We start from the raw sequence: 16,031 nt of genomic DNA on the forward strand, positions 1-16,031 counted from the left end.
CAAAAGAATTGCTATGGAGACCAAAGCATCTGCAACATTTCCAGAAATAACATGGCAGAGGGAGAAGAGATCAAAGCAGACAGCAATGCTGCTCCTGAGGGTGCCTACCTGCCCATTGTATGTGACATACAGGTAATTAGTCACCGCTGGGTATTCTGCTGCCAGGGTGTCAATCTGTACAAGAAAAAAAAAAGGGGGGGGATTGTGACTTGGCCAGTGCAAGATCTTTCCTACATGCAGATTTTTGGGTTCTTTCCTTTTGCTTCTTTCCCTTTCTACTGCTGTTTCACTCCTATTATTTTCTCATTGTATCTTTCCTCATATAAGGAGGTGACCTGAACTGTCCTGTGCTGTTCACACAGCACATTCCTGACCCTACAGTGCAACACAACACTCTACCATCTCTTTCTAAGCTGCAGTTTTAGCTCTTCCCCTCTTTGGTGGAACACCTACACAACCCAGGAACTTTCCCCCACTTGCCAAGCCCTCACTCTCTAGTTTGTTCAGCAGATTACAGAGATTCCTGCAGGTCTTCTGTCCTTTATAACTAGGCTGTCTGGAATCTCCAGGCTCTACTCTTGACCCCATTGTACCCCCATGCTGAGCACAAACACACAAACAATATCACTTAGAAATCTTGTGCACAATTACCACAGCACAACTCATGCTTTGATAATTAAATGGTACACAAAGCAAGGGTGATTTTAAACCATTCTTTATATGTACTTTTCAACAATTTCTTATGAAATTAGTCACCAGACAGCCCAGAAGAATAATTTGCCCATCAGGCTGTTCACAAACTATTTATGTCAACTACTCATGGCATGGTTATACTTGGTAACCAGTCCATCTGGGTCACCAGTGACTGCTGAAGTTTCCTGAATGAACATCTGAAACACTTCTACAGAGAATACTGAACAGGGAACAATATGAAAGCAGCCTTGACATGAATTTTTATGTGCTATACCATTTAAAAATCTGTCCAAAATTGAAGCACTTCCAGGAGTCCCCACTGGCTGTCCAAATCCTTGTGAATCGTGGAGAATGTGACCTCACATCATTAGCACCGTGTGTCTGCTGCTCATTACTGCTGCTAATACCGTGACTTTTACTCCATGGCTCAAGAAGAAACATATGCTTTGAAGGCACACAGGCAGGCACAAGTAGAATGACCTTATTAAGTGCACCTTGGCACACAAATCAATCCAGCAGTGCAGTGCCATATGCAGCTGAAAGAATCAATGCAAGACCAGGCTCGTTTCTGCAGCCAGGTGAGGCACAGAAGAAAAACAGCAGCTGGGGAACAGAAGAAGACTTGAGCCTGAGGTTCCAGATGAACTCTTTCAGAAACATTCAGTAGTTTGGGTAGGGTTTTTTTTTTTACCCTATTTAAGGACAGAAAACCAGCTGGTGGCAGTTTAATACCAGCACACCTTAAATGCAACAGCCCAGCACCAAGTGACACTGCCATGAATGCCAGATGAGCTCATTAGGCTCATGCTATCACAATGAATAGCAAATGAACCCCTGGACAGTAGCACACTTCAAATAAAGTGTTAGCCTGTAAAAATTTACTACCAAGAGAGAAGAAAGAGCTCTTCGTGGTCCTACCATGGTGGGCCAGCATTTCCAGCCTTTTCCTAGAGCCACATGTGTTTCCCCCTCAAAAGAATATGAACTAGAATATTCTGAGTCTCTCTTTTGGAATGTTGATGGCATTACATTGATGCCTGCAGTGCAGAAGGAACAGCCACGTGGGTATAAACTGTATTCTCCTCACACCAACATCTAAACCCCTGAGGATGTTAACAGAGCCTGGGGTTTCTAAAGACACAGAGGTCTCCTGCCACTCTTGGAACCCCCAGGAGGCCCAGGGATGTTTCTCACATACCTGTTTCACCCAGGGCACTACATTCTTCCTCAGCCTCAGCTGGCGGCACTGGACTTCAGTCAGCCCCAGGCATTTCCCAATCTGCTTGTCAGAGAACCCCAGCTGCTTGGCTCTCCTCAGTGTCTCTTCTGGAACTGCTTTGCTGGGATTAAATAAGAAAAACACCTCTGCATGAGGCTTCACAGGAATAACTAGAAGATACACGAGTGCTTCAGAGCACAGAGCTGCCATAGGATCATGCATGTGAAGGCAAGAAAAAGAAGACTCAAACATAAAACATCTTTTTTACTTTTGGTGCCCCACACAAACACCTCTGTGGTACAGTCTGCAGGCAGAGAGTGCAAGCAGTAGGAAGTAAAAACTTACTTTCCTTGCATTTTTGAGACAGGAATCAGTGAGTCATGAAGAGATCCATGAGGCTGGTACATGTTGGCTGTATCCCCATGTTAATTTAACACAACCTGGCTTTTAGTGAGGGCAGAGGAAGCCAGGATGTAGAAGTCCACCCACAGCCCACAAGAAAAGATACTCATGCTGAAAAGCTATAATCTAGTGAGAAACTTGAACAGAAAGAGAAGAACCTTGCTTCCAAACTAACAGCTCATCCTTTAAAGACTACACTCCACAGATCCATGGAAAAAAAACAGTTGTGGAAAGGCTGCTTTGCCTGTGGGAGGAATCATGTAGTAGCAGGTTGGGCAGGACTTGTAAAAATTAAAACCACACTGGAGAAGTTCATAGACAACTGTCTCCTGTGGGGAAAACCCCATGACATAACAGGAGAGACTCCCCTCCCTAATCAAACTGAAGAATGATTTTTTTTTTTTAAGTGACATAAAAAACCCATGTTTTGTCTCCTTGTGTTGTCAGTAAGAAAGAAGGGCTGGGAGGTGGACAGAGAAGGGTGTTCTAAAGGTTTATTTTGGTTCTCATTATCCTCTTTTAATTATCTTAATAAATTTTTCTTTATACCTTTTACCTTTTTTTGCCTGTTTTGCCCTTAGAATGTTTTGTCCTAATCCTTATCTCACCCCATGAACCTCTCAGTTTTTCTTTCCCCATCCTCTGCTCAAATACAGCAGAGGAGAATAAGTGAATGGTTTTTCCTGGGTGCCTAGCCAGTGTCAAACCCCAACACCACAACAACTGTATGATCATTTACCATTTCAGCCTCCAGAGAGAACCTACAGCAATTCCTTTTTTGCATTCAGTATCCCTACAATTTAATGCACAAACTTCAACTTAATATCTCCCTTACATTCTTCCCCTTGGCCTAAACTTTAAACCTAGGCATCACTAGGCTGGGCTGCACCAGTCATAATGTGGGTGCTTCCATCTCCTCCCTCTCATTGCAGCTGCCCACTCCACCCAAGGGCACGAAATTCTTCAAGCTCTGGGAGAACACATTGTGTTCTCCATTCAGAGGCACAACTGTGTCCTGACCCTGTGACCCCTGTGCTGAGCTGGGAGGCACACCTACAATTTGTCCCAGCCAAGTTTTCTTCCTGTTGTTGAGAATGTTCTGCCTGCCTTCTGAAATGGCCAGTCTTTGGAAAAAGCATCTCACTTCAGAGATCCGTAGCAAAAAGGATCTTTAGAGGCTCACACACCAGGTAGGCTTTCTCTTGTAACAATCTCAATATTCCCTTTTCCATATCTTAGTCCTGCTCCTTGCATTAGGAAAATGAGGGGGTACTCACCAGGAAAAACTGGGGTACCTTTTTGATTTCATATTTACAACCAGCGTCTCTCAATACTTCCATACATCCTTGCTCCTTGGTTTTGCTTTTCAGAAGTTCTAGTTTTTGCTGTTTATTTCAAACACATTGCTTCCCCTGCCACTTCTGAAGATCAACATTTTCCTGTCCATTTTGCTCTTCATTTTCTTCATCTTCTCCATCCCCTCTTCATTCACTCTATGCTTTTCTCTCCTACTCTTCATCCCACTTATGTTTTGACTCCACCCTTACAGTTTCTGCCTCCTTCTCTTTCTGAGCTACCTTTTCTAAGCTTAGCTTTTGCAAAAACATAAAAAAGCCTGTGTTTTTATCAGCATTTCTTCTTTATATCTTCATTGCCTAGAGCATTCTTGCCTGCCCAATAAATCAATATTTTATGAACAAGCAAGCCCTGAATAAGGAGAAAGGAATGATTAACAAACAAGCAATTTTCCTAAATCAGAGTTTTTGAATTATGTCCTTTGCTTGACGGTATTTTAAAATAAATACTATTATTTTATTTGCGTGGGAGAAGAGGGGTAAGACCAATTTATTGGAATGTGTCAGGAAGCTGAAGCATGAAAGAGAGTCATTGGACTGAATTCTCCACTCTGGCCTAGGCACAGAGCAGCTCTGCTGCCCTCAATAAAGCCAGACTGGTGTGAAATAGGTGAGAGCCACACAAGTGTTAAACCAGCTTTTCTGAGAGCAGAACTGGGAACCAGAAACTCTTGGGTTCAGTTCCCTGGACAGACAGGATTTGCCCTATGAATTTCCCAATGCCATCTCCCCTCTCCCACTCCTTCCTTCCTTCCCCTGGGGTATGTGAAGAGAGAACTCCACCCTCCTGCAACAGCACAGGAGAAAGGGAAAGCAGGTGAGAATTCTGCAGGAAACAAACACAATAATTCCTCTTCACCGTGTCCCAGCCTGGCCCCACAAACAGCCTGCTCTGCCCTCAGGGGACTCCAGGCATCACCTACATCCTGGATCTTCTCTACAACCTGCACCACACCACCCTTCTCACCCCAGCAAAGCCTCCTCTTCATCAGTGTCAGAAGGGAAATTGTGGCTGCCACATCCCTGGAAGTGTTCAAGGCCAGGATGGACGGGGCTCAGAGTAACGTGGGCAGGTGGAAAGTGTCCCTGCCCACGGCAGAAATGAGATGAGCTTTAAGATCTCTTTCAACCTAAAACCATTCTATGGTTGGGTGAAAAAGTCCTGCCTAACCCAGCAGGTTGAGTCTCCAGGTTTTGGATTTCCCAAAGACCCACTTTGTGGCACCACACCATATTAAAACCCATGGTGTCCACACTCTAATACCTCCACCAGAAACTCCTCTCCTCATCTTCAACCCATTCTGCTTCCTGATCTCAGCTCAGAGGCAGGACTTCTTACACAAATCATGAACACCAGAACTGAAGGCATGGATGTGTGTTTTTACAGAAGCAAATACAGCAAACTCCACCTGTTCTCTGTCAAAACTGATGCTAGCAGTCACTGGCTATTAAGGACTCAGCCTCCTCAGGATGAGTGAGTAGACCTGATGACCCCAAGAAAATGAGCCTCTTTCATAGACGTTTACTCCCTTGCCCTCCCTCCCTTCTGCCTCAGGAACACACATAGCTGGCTGTCATACGATTACTGTCAGAGACAGCAAATTGCCTTCATTTGCAGCTTGTTTTCATTCCATTTCTTGTATCTCATTATAACAATATCATTCACTGTCACCCTCCCTCCCAGCTGGGAGGGTGGAACAAAAGCAGTGATTATTTTGCACCGTGATTCCTTTGCCTTGGGCTAGCAGCTTAAATTAGGTTAGGCCACTTACTAATCCATGCAGAAAGGTAACTAGTTTTTTTTACAGGAAAACCAGCATGCAAAAGAGAAAAGATGAGTTTCTAGAGGGGAAATGGAACCATGCATTTTTTTCCCAGGCATGTTTTCACTCTGCTACTCCTAAAGCATGATAGAAGAAACCAGAAGAATTGGTCCAACATGTTTAATGGGAACCAAATCAGAGAATTGCAAATCCTCAGCACTGCTCTGGAAATCAGGCTGCCTCTCTACATGTACTGGACACACATTTTCACAACTGAGTAACTTCCACTTACTAATCATGGTAATTTTTAGCATTTAGGTCTAAACTTTCATGGGAATAATATAAAGAAACATGTAAACAATAGAGTAGGGCGATGCTTATCTTGCAGGTAGCAAAACCAACATGCAGAGGTTAAGGGGTGACAATTTTTAAGGGGCAATTCCCACTGCCTTTGCTAAGAGAGAGCCCTTTAAACAAGCAAAGAGCGGAACCAGGCTGATCTCTTTGAATATTTGAGAGCAAATAACCCTTCAAGCTCAACAGAAATCCAGCACTAAAAGACAAGACAAAAATTCTCAGTCCTGGATACACCAAACCACATGACCCAGTCTCACATCACTGCCTCCCACTCTCCCCATGAGCATCACTTACTTTTCCTACACAGAGCAAAAAGTCTTCCAAAGATTAAACCCCCTCACTGGCTTAGCATCAATTCTGAAACAAGGGAAGACTAAGTGACCTTTATTTCAGATTTCTACAACACTCCTCTTCCTAACATTTGCCCTTGCAAAATGAAAGTCAGGGGTTTAAAAGCCTCAAACCCAGACAATTAGACTTTTGCAAGCTACCATGATTATTAAATGGTTGTTCACCTTCTCAGAAAGCTGAAGTCCCCTGCTCATTTTGCAGTTTATAAACAGAACAAGCCTTTCCCCAACCTTGCTTGTGACTCTCTTTCAGTTTTCAGTGTCGATTTGTAGTTGCTTTTAGGTTAAAATTCCACTCTTGTCATCTTTGCAACTCCATTCACTCACTTCTTCACTAATAAACGATAAGAGAAAATGGAATAAATTCTGCTTAATGAGGAAATTTTCACCTGGCACAGAGAACCTGGAGAAATCTATTAACTGACTGGAGGGATGCTGACAGCATTGAAATTATCAGGAGACCCTGCTCACTTCAACAGAGCCCTCTCTTCCACTTGACCAGCTTTCATCTGATCCACCAGTAAAAATGCCAGCAGAAGAAACACTTTTTCTTGTCTCCCGAATCAGGCTCTGCTTCTTTTTAGGTATGTTGTCAAGTTTATGCCCATACACATACTACTTAGGAGAATGTAAACGGGCCTGGAACAAAAAGATCAGGAATATTTTGTGTACTGAGAGCCACAGCCTGAGCTGGGAGCATTTGGGACACAGCTGTGTCCCTGTTAACACGATCCCTGTGAGCTCACAGGCTCCTCACCCCTATCCCATCACCTCTGCCTCATCTCAGAAGTTACAAACCTGGCTTGGATGTGCACAGAGGAGCTGCAAAAGGTGAGCAATTCCAGCTCAGCCCAAAGATCTTGAATTTGGCTCCTCCCTAGTCTGAAGCGGTTTAAGCCCAGACTAAACTTTAAGCTCAGTTTCACTACAGCAAGAAAAGTGGACCAAAATTAAGAAGTGCTGGAAGCAAAATGTATTAGACCCTGAGAGAGCTCTCCCTTTCTCAGTACTCTCAGGCCTGCAGGGTTTCAAAAGCCTGCTGAATTTCAGGCTAAATTATGTACAAAAGCATATTCTTTCTTGTTTTCTCACTGTTCTGCTCTGCTTCAAGGCTCCTACTGGTTTCCTTGATTACTTGTGATGTTTTACAAGATTTTGAACATGCTACAATTTAAAATAATGAGATCATGGTATAAATTCTCTCCCTGCTCCTTTTCTCAATGAGACAGATTGTTACCAGTTTTCCCCTCCTAAGAAACCCATGAGATGACTGACAATAAGCTGTCAAAGGAGCGTTTAAGGAAGCAGGAGCTGTAAACAAACAAATCTCACTCACAAAACAATTGTCACTCCAGCTCTCTGCACCTTTAACATTCTGGTCCCTGGGCTAATAAATCTCATTGTGGACATCTTGATTTAAGTAACATGAACCTCACACTGTGCCCTAAGACCTGAATGACTCACTCACAAGATTAAGTGAGCTAAAGCAGCTGCTCACACCAAAAACACAGCCAAGAAATGGGTTGTAGATGTTTCCTGAAAGCCTGTTTTCTACCCCTGGTAAAAGAGAGCTTTGAGGTGTTTGCTGGGATGCCATGGTACAGATTGCCCTGCTCCTAGCATTTTACAAACTGGTTACAGAGACTCCCCAGGAGCTTTTTAAGGCAATGCCTGCATATCCTTTGCATCAAGGAAAACATGCATATTGCATTTTCAGAACTGTACAGATGCTTTGAAAGAAAATACAGCTGTGAAATTATTACCAGTGGCTCTACAAGACAGACAGAAAGCATCTTATGTTAGATCCACACAAAGCACAAACAACAGTGATGAATAGCTGCTTGTATTTTCCTCATGTACTGCATTCCAAATTTGTTCCCAAGCCTCTCCTGCCCTACAGTTCACAAAGAATTCAAAAGTAGTCTTTCCAGTTAGCTGGAGAGGAGCTCTACAAATATGTCACTGACAGCTCCTCAAAGAGCATAAACCAGCACAGCCTCATTTACTGTCACTGGCCCTGCTCTGCTGGATGCCCACACAAGAGCTGTGTGACACACTCTGACCTGTCCCAAAAGCACAGGGCTCAGCAGAAACTGCTGCTGAGAAAAGTGGGGGTGCAGCAGGCCCTGACAAAGAGCACAGGTCTATCTGAATTTCCCTCCCTTCAGTGCTTCCCAGCTCACCTGCTGGTTTTCATTCCATCCTGCATTCCTGTGCCTACTCCACCACAGCCATGCTTCCAACAAACTGCTTTCAAAGCACACCTTGCAGGTACCCAGGCACTGGGCTCCCAAAAGGCCTTTGCAATAAACTTCTCCTGTGGGCAACTGAGCAGAGCACCCGGCTCCAAAAACTGGGCTAAAGTGGGTCTGCACCCTCCCACTTTTGTCTTTTCCCTTTATTAACCCATGTCTCTTTGGGAAAGGCAAGAGTGATAGTCAGGGCTGCACTTACTCCTTTCAAGCACACAACAGGCCAGGAGGTGTTTTCTCACATACTTTACTCCAAAACAAAGCTCCAAAGTATAAAATTATCAAAATATGATTGGTGTCATCATTTCCCACTGTTAGCAGGCTGGCTGGTTCAGTATCTGCCAAAAAGATGACCTGCTGCTTCAATTAAGGTTAATTTAAAGAGTTGAGATTTCAGGTGACAAGAGTTCAGGTCGCTGCACTGCCAGACTGTCCTTCAGACTTTGGGCAAGCTCACCATCTCTGTGCTTTGCTCTTCACAATGGTGGTTTATTATGCTCCTCTTTCCTCAACTGAACTCTACTTTACAGCTTTTAATCAATATTGAAATGATCCTCTTTGAGCAATATACTCACACTTCTGTCTGCTGCAACATGGCTTTCCTGGATTTTCTCCAGCAGTGAAACTCACCCTGCTACCTCTACTTTTCCCCCATCCCTATGAGCTCTCAAGTAATGGCAAATATAATCAGTGGCAGGTTCCATTTCTACAGAGATACCTAAGTGACTTAGGAACACAAATCCTATTGATTTTTAGAAGGATTTTGTCCCCATGTCACTTGGGCCTAAGTGATGATTTCACCATAGCTGCCTACCTCTTTACCTCTCTTTAATCATGTTTGTTGTACATACAGCCACTGCTTTCAGAGATCCCAAAATCAGGAGGAAATAAAAATAATCATGGCTGCATGCAAACAAATCTTCACTACAAACAGTCAAAGAACAGATGTAATTTCCAAAAGAGGTTTTCCCTTGCACCTAGGCCTAGTCAAGAATGCCTTAGATGTTACTTCTAAGCCTGAGTTTCAGCTGTCCTCCTGAGGATTCCTGGTATCACTGGACCCTGCTTCAAATCTGACGTGCTCAGTAGTGGCTTCATGGCTTTCCTGGCCTAAAAGTGACATCTTGCTGCCTCAGACAGCTGGACACGGTCTGTCCAAACTTCCACCTCCCCCATGAGCTGTCAGTGTGATGGAAATCCAGCAGGGTCTCTCCAGGCCCTTCTTCACCCATGGGACTGGCAAGACCAAACCCAGGGAAATAATTCCCAGGTTATAGCACATCCTATTGCACTGCCACTGTTTCATACACCATCATCTATTCATGGACTGACAGCATGGGATGGTGTTTGCTCTTCCCATGTGAGTGAGTACAAGTGGTTTTATTTATTTATGTGCACGGTGGGGAGGGTTGTATTTACAATTACAGTCCAGGTATAAATGTAATTGGTTAGACAACAACAAAAACCCCCTCAAATGTAAGTTTCCAAAATAAAAAATACATGAGGTCATAGGAGAAACAACAGAGGCACGTGTTTGACGTGTCTGTGATATTACTTGTTATTCTCACAAGTACGCTCAAAATGGCTTTCTTCTCCCAATTCAACTCAGGCCATTTGCTTTCCTGCAGACACATCACATATCTTAAACAACTTCTTCTCCATCCTAGAGGGCCCAGAGGAAGAGTCAAAAGTAGCCACTGCTGCAGTGTGACAAAGCTTCACAGTCCCACCCAGCACCAGGGCCAATTTTCTTTAGGAAAAAGTTGAGTGGGACAAAGGTAAATGGGGCAGAGGGTGCTCTTCCCAGTCCCTGCTGGCCTTGCAAATGTCTGTCCTTGCCTGTACACCACAGACAGTGCACAAACACTTATCTGGCAGAAAGTTTTTCCCTCAGCATTGCATTATCCACTCAGCCCGTCACTCGTGCGAGATCTGTTCCATCCATCAGTGAGACCTCCTGCTCACCCCCGAATCACTGCACGTGCCAGGGATGCAAGGCAGCATGTGCTGGGTGAGAGTTCCTTCCTGAACTGCTCTCAAAGGCCTCCCCCTGCCTCTGATCCCCCTTCCCCACCTGCCTGTCACACCCACTCGCTCTAGCTCTTGATTTCCTCTTGGCAGAGAGCATCTCCTTGTCACCAGTCTCTGCAGGGCCCAAATCAAGACTTTGTTACTCCAACTGCATCCAAAACCTGACTGCAAAGAACCTCCAAACTGACACAGAAACAGAAAGGAAGGGCTGGATCCATCCAAACATCCCCTAACCAGCAACAATGCCTGGAACAGGGCAACCACTTCTGGTTCTGCTAAATGTACTCTACCACCAGAAAGATTTAAAGCAACGATGGCATCGCCTCTTATTCTTTTCAATTGGAAATTATCCTGTAGCACAGGTAGAACTCATGCCAGGCATGCTGGGGACTGGAAACAGCTGGCTGCAGGAAGAGCACACGTGTGCCAAGTCTCATCTGCATCATTCAATTAGCTTTCCCTTGGCTATGGCACAGATATGTTTCCTGATGTGGCTCACTGGACTAGCCTCTCAGCTCAAGCCCCAAGTGGTTTCCCCTGGCTCTTTCCCTTTCTGCCTTCAATGCAATGCAGCTGCACAGTCCATCCCCTCTCTCCAGTGCTGGCTGGGAGGTAAGACAGTTTTGTTGTAAAAGTGTGAGAAATTATAGTGGAGAGAAAATATGCACTGGTAAGTGAATGAAGGTAAAATAATTTTTATGTTCAGCCTGGAAAAGAGAAGGCTTTGGGGTGACCTAACTGCAGCCTTACAATACCTGAAGGGAGCAAACAAGAAAGATGGAGAGAGACTGTTTTACAGAGCAAGGAGTGACAGTGATGCCAAATTGAATTTTGCCCTTTTTTTTTTCTGTTATATATTTTCTATACTCTTTACACATATATTTGTAGCTAGCATTTTACCTACTCTGTTATACAGAAAGACAAAATAAATTCCCACAGGCTCCAAGCTGTGCACATTCAGGATTAGATTCTCTGAAAAGCCACAGTTGAAACCAGCTCTCTGAGACACATTTTCATAAACAAAGTTTAGTTCCTGACTAAAGGAGGGGGAATTCAAAGAGGGTTGAACCAGGGGGGAATAACCTCACTACTTATTTCTCTAATTGGGGATTCTTGTCAGATATGATAATTTGCTAAACATAAAAATTGTATATGCATTTTGCTATGTGAGCATCTTTGGTGTTTTCCATCTGGTGAACTGTGCACCTAAGGATCCTTATAAAGGTCACTCTTTTTATCACCTGTGTCTGGCTCATGATTTTAGGACCAGTGAAAAGGGGGACGAGGGGGAACAGGTTCACACTGACAGAGAGAATATTTAGATTAGCTATTAAGAAAAAATTCTTCCCTTTGAGGGTGGAGAAGCCCTGGCACAGAGAAGCTGTGGCTGGCCCTGGATCCCAGGACTTGGAGGAACCTGGACTAGCAGAAGGTGTCTCTGCCCATGGCAGGGGGTTAGAACTAAATGTTCTTTAAGGACTCTTCCAACCCAAACCATTCTGTGATTCTATGATACCACCCATGATCTGATTTCAACTGCAAGAATCCACTTCCAAAGGACACAACTTGCTTGTGTCTGATAAAAATGCAAGGCTGGGTAGTGTGTGAGGGCTCTGTACAGATGGCTGCCTGGGTACCACAAGGATGAAAAACCCTGTAGGGTGCTACCAGCTACTGATCACTGGTTGTAAAATCACCTGTCACCCATGGCAGGGAAAGGGAAAGCAACCTCAGCCATACAGGAGGGTTCAGGCAGATTAACCTGTGTGGAGTGATCCTGGATTTACACCAGTTGAGGATTCAGCCAGCCTCTGGGGCCTCATTCCAGAGTGTCCCACTCCAACAAGCTCAAACTGATCCTGGATATGCTGGGGTGGTATTTTTTTTTTGCTCACGAGCCGCACATACACGTTTAAGAGGCTCCAGTGCAATGTGACATAGGTGTTAGAGGACAAAAACTTCTGCAGACAAACAACAGACTTCTGCAAATAATCAAGCTACCCCTTCTCTTCTACATCTCTCTCCACATTTATTTTTGTTCAGCTCCAGCTCCCGGTTGTTCCGGCAGCAAGGGAGAGCGAGAGCTGCTCAATGAGAAGCGCACAGCTGGTGAAAAAAGCAGGGATGACACAGGTGAACCAAGAGTGGCTCAGAGCTCACTGCACTCCCAGTGCCATCGTGTGGTGACACCTGTGCTACCAGAGGCAGCAAACCCAGCAACACTCAGCCGATAACTCAGCAAGGAGCCTCTCCCAGCCTCGTAAAACACCAGAGGAAAGCTCAAGTCAGCAAGAGTCTGAACTGAAATATAGCCCACTCCTTTAATTTACTGCTATCTTTCCTGTTGGCTTTTACATGGTCATTTTTCTTGAAGGATGAAGATTTATATTTAAATATTTCTGGAGCCAGAGATGTTTGAAAGCATGGTACAAAAACAATATTCACATATACTGCACAATCACAGCAAAGCAGAAAAGCTTAAAAATCAATAGTCCAGGATGGAAATAAAATGCAGTGTATGTGACCCTCAGGGGCAGTAAGTCAGGACAAGTCCAGCGTTGAGTTTGAGAAGTAACTCTGTCCTAGGTTCATGAGTTGCTCATCACAGATCATCCACAGCCCCAGTCTTAGTCTCAGAGATAGTGAGGGTTTTCCAAAATAAACCATAACTTCCATAATCCAAGGAGTTATTATACCAAAAAGAGTATTCTCAAAAGTTTCTGCTGGCTGAGACACTCAACTGGGTTTTAAGACAACGCTGTTTATTCCAAGCAGTTGAATAAACTTCTCAGCTTTAACTGCATCTGTGCTTACCACAGGTTTCTGAGCAGGATTCCCAGAAGAATTGTTGTGTCCTAGGACAAGGCTTTTTTACCTGTTCACATCCTTTAGGATCTTCTCCATGTTCACAATGCTGCGCATCTTATACAGGAACCACTTGTCAATGGCTGTGAGTTTGTGAATGACATCCACGGGGACTTCATTATCCAAGGCCTGCCAAAAAACAGGACAGCACCAAACAGCCCCTTTAACACACGCTGCACAAATACAGATCCAGTCTGCAAACAGGTAGCAGCAAGGATACAGCATAAAGAAAAGAAGTTTTGTAGATCGAGCTGTACAAATCAAATATTTGTCTACCTCCTGACCCTGTCTCCTTGCAGCAACAGGAACTGTGCCCCATGAGGAGTGCAGGGAGGCACCAGCCACTTCTCCCTGTGCTCCAAAAGCTGGCTCCTGTTTCAGTGGGAGAATGATTTGCTTTTCACAGAGCCAGCAGCCAGACAAGCTGGTGACAACAAGGCTGGGTGGCCACCGAGAGCGTGCTCAGCCACAGGGAGCCACATCCAGGCTGCAGTGACCAATGCTCCATCTGCACCTCTTACCACTCAAGTTGCCTAAATCTCGAGCCCACTGCCAGCCCTAGCTGAAAATGTAAAACAGGAAGTTCTGGATTCTCAGCTGAGAAGGAACATTTTGCTTTGGAGCATAAATCTTGATATACCCTTGAAATATAGGGCTGAATCAAAGCATGTGGCCTTGCATTACATCTGAAGCAAGGGAAAGTCAGGTCCTGGGTAATGCTTGCAGCTACAGCATAGCTCTAGCTTCTCTCACTCATCCTCAAGATAATCTCAAGACCATTCAAATTTCCCTTCTTTCTTCCTGGGGTTGCTGATGGGTTTGGGTTTTTTTAATCAATTATTTACAGCCATGGGGTAAAAAGGAACCCCACAGAGATATTATTCATAAAACAATGGGTTACAAAACATCATAATATTTAAAAAAAAAAAACCAGCACCTCAGAGAGCCCTCAGTATGATGTATTTTCTATCAATGCAATTTCTTGGGTCTCACCAGTGGTGCACAGTTACAACTCTCCTGACAAAGCAACTATAATCAACCATAATGATAATGCCAGCACGGTATCTTTGCTGAGCTAAAGTAATCAGGCTCATTAATTTCTTACCATGCTTAATTGTTTTCTTGCAGGGCAGCATCTCTGGAACAAATCCAGAGCAATGCCATTGAAGAAAATTCCAGAATTGATCCAGGAATGAGCTTGGCCCACTGCACCCCAGCATTATTTCCCCACAGCAGTTCCTGAGCACTGGCAGTGACCAAGCTGGGCTTCTCAGACATTTCTGGGTACACTACTGGTATGAGACAACTGGTAAGGGGTCCTTCCCATCCTGACTCTTTAGGGCTTGAAGGGTGAGGTCACGTTGCCACATTAGTGGGATGTGAGCAGGTCTTTTTTTTTTTCTGTCCATCTATTTTTAAAAAAACACAGGCAGACTTGAGATCTTCAGGATCCCCAGGTCTCAGTCAGTGGTCACTGAGCCACACATACACACACAGGTAGCATGACCACATACTCTAAAGCTGGTTAGGACACTTTATTTAAAAAGTCCTAGGGATCTTCAAAGGAAACTAAAAAAAATATATCCCTTTCACTCATTTATCAGGGGAAGGGCAGAGAAAATCAACTATCTTCATCTCTGTCCCATAAATCTGGAGACTGGGAGAGAAGAATGAGTTTGCAGACATTTCTTGCTCCCTATCACCACACTCCAGGGGCAAATCAGGTTTCCAGGCAATCGTGTAGAACTTTTTCAGGGAGGCCCTGAACTCCAGTGGCTTTCACCTCTTTAAACCTGAGTGGAGAACAGCCAAAACACACCATGGAAGCAGGAGGAGAGGGACACAGCAGGACAGTGTGACTTTAGAGCCCTGCTCAACTCCAAAAGCATCCTTCCCATGAGGGACTGGTCCACACTGGAAAGCCAAGGGGTTTCACCTTCACACCAAGAGCCATGGAGCGAGCCTGGCCTCCAGGCCAAGCAACAGAGCTTGCTCCAAGGCCAGCCCCCTTGTTCCTTCAGTTCCACGCTGGTTCCTCCCCTGAGGAAGAATTTAGCTGCCTATGGGCAGCAACACAAGTGCAAACTACACATCTGCAGTGTGGCCAGCTGGGAGACCAGGGCCCTGGTGGGAAACAGAGTGTGCATCAACTCCACAGCCTGAGCCTGCTGGGGCCACTTGTGCACAGCCTTAAGAGGAGCAGGAAACACCTGACACAACCTGAGCATCCCTGCTCATCAGGCTGTTCCATCCTTGCAGCACTCCCACCCAGCACTGTGGTGGGCAGAGACAACTCTTTACAAGGAGGGACTAAGAGTTTGTTCTTGCTTTTTCCACCAGATCCCAGTGAAAACAGCAGCAGCTGGGAACACCCAGTGTTCAGTGGCACCCAAACTCACCTTCACCTCCCCAGATTCCCTGTGCTAACATGGGTCTAATTTTAATCTTTCATAAAATCTCTCTGAACCACTCAGAGACTCGAGAAGTAAGGTTTTTCTCTCAGGCACAAGAGAAAGGCTGTAATAAAGACCATACACAGCTGCTGAAGGATGAAGACATGCACTTCCCCAGCTTGAAAAGCAAGAGAGAACAGCTGGACAAGGCACACATTTATAAAACTGTGATTTTTCTTCAGGCCATTCATAAGAGGAACAGCTACGTGAAAACCTTTTAACTAACACAGCACAGGCTCAGCTCCTCACTCATGTGGAGATGTACCTACACAAGAGCACAAAGGGCTGAAA

General features: G+C 44.7%; 1 protein-coding gene across 1 annotated transcript in view; it reads right to left on the reverse strand.

Moving 5' to 3' along the window:
• The window catches only part of CPS1 (carbamoyl-phosphate synthase 1), an 87,023-nt gene that overhangs the window by 32,695 nt on the left and 38,297 nt on the right, over positions 1-16,031 (reverse strand). Inside the window, exons 21-23 of the mRNA XM_033516191.1 lie at positions 13,298-13,416; positions 1,892-2,033; positions 109-174 (exon numbers count right to left, since the gene is read on the reverse strand). Coding sequence (XP_033372082.1) covers positions 109-174; positions 1,892-2,033; positions 13,298-13,416 — 327 coding nt within the window. The remainder of the gene's footprint in view (positions 1-108; positions 175-1,891; positions 2,034-13,297; positions 13,417-16,031) is intronic.

Source organism: Parus major, chromosome 7 (genome assembly GCF_001522545.3).
Source record: "Parus major isolate Abel chromosome 7, Parus_major1.1, whole genome shotgun sequence".
Lineage (NCBI taxonomy): Eukaryota > Metazoa > Chordata > Aves > Passeriformes > Paridae > Parus > Parus major.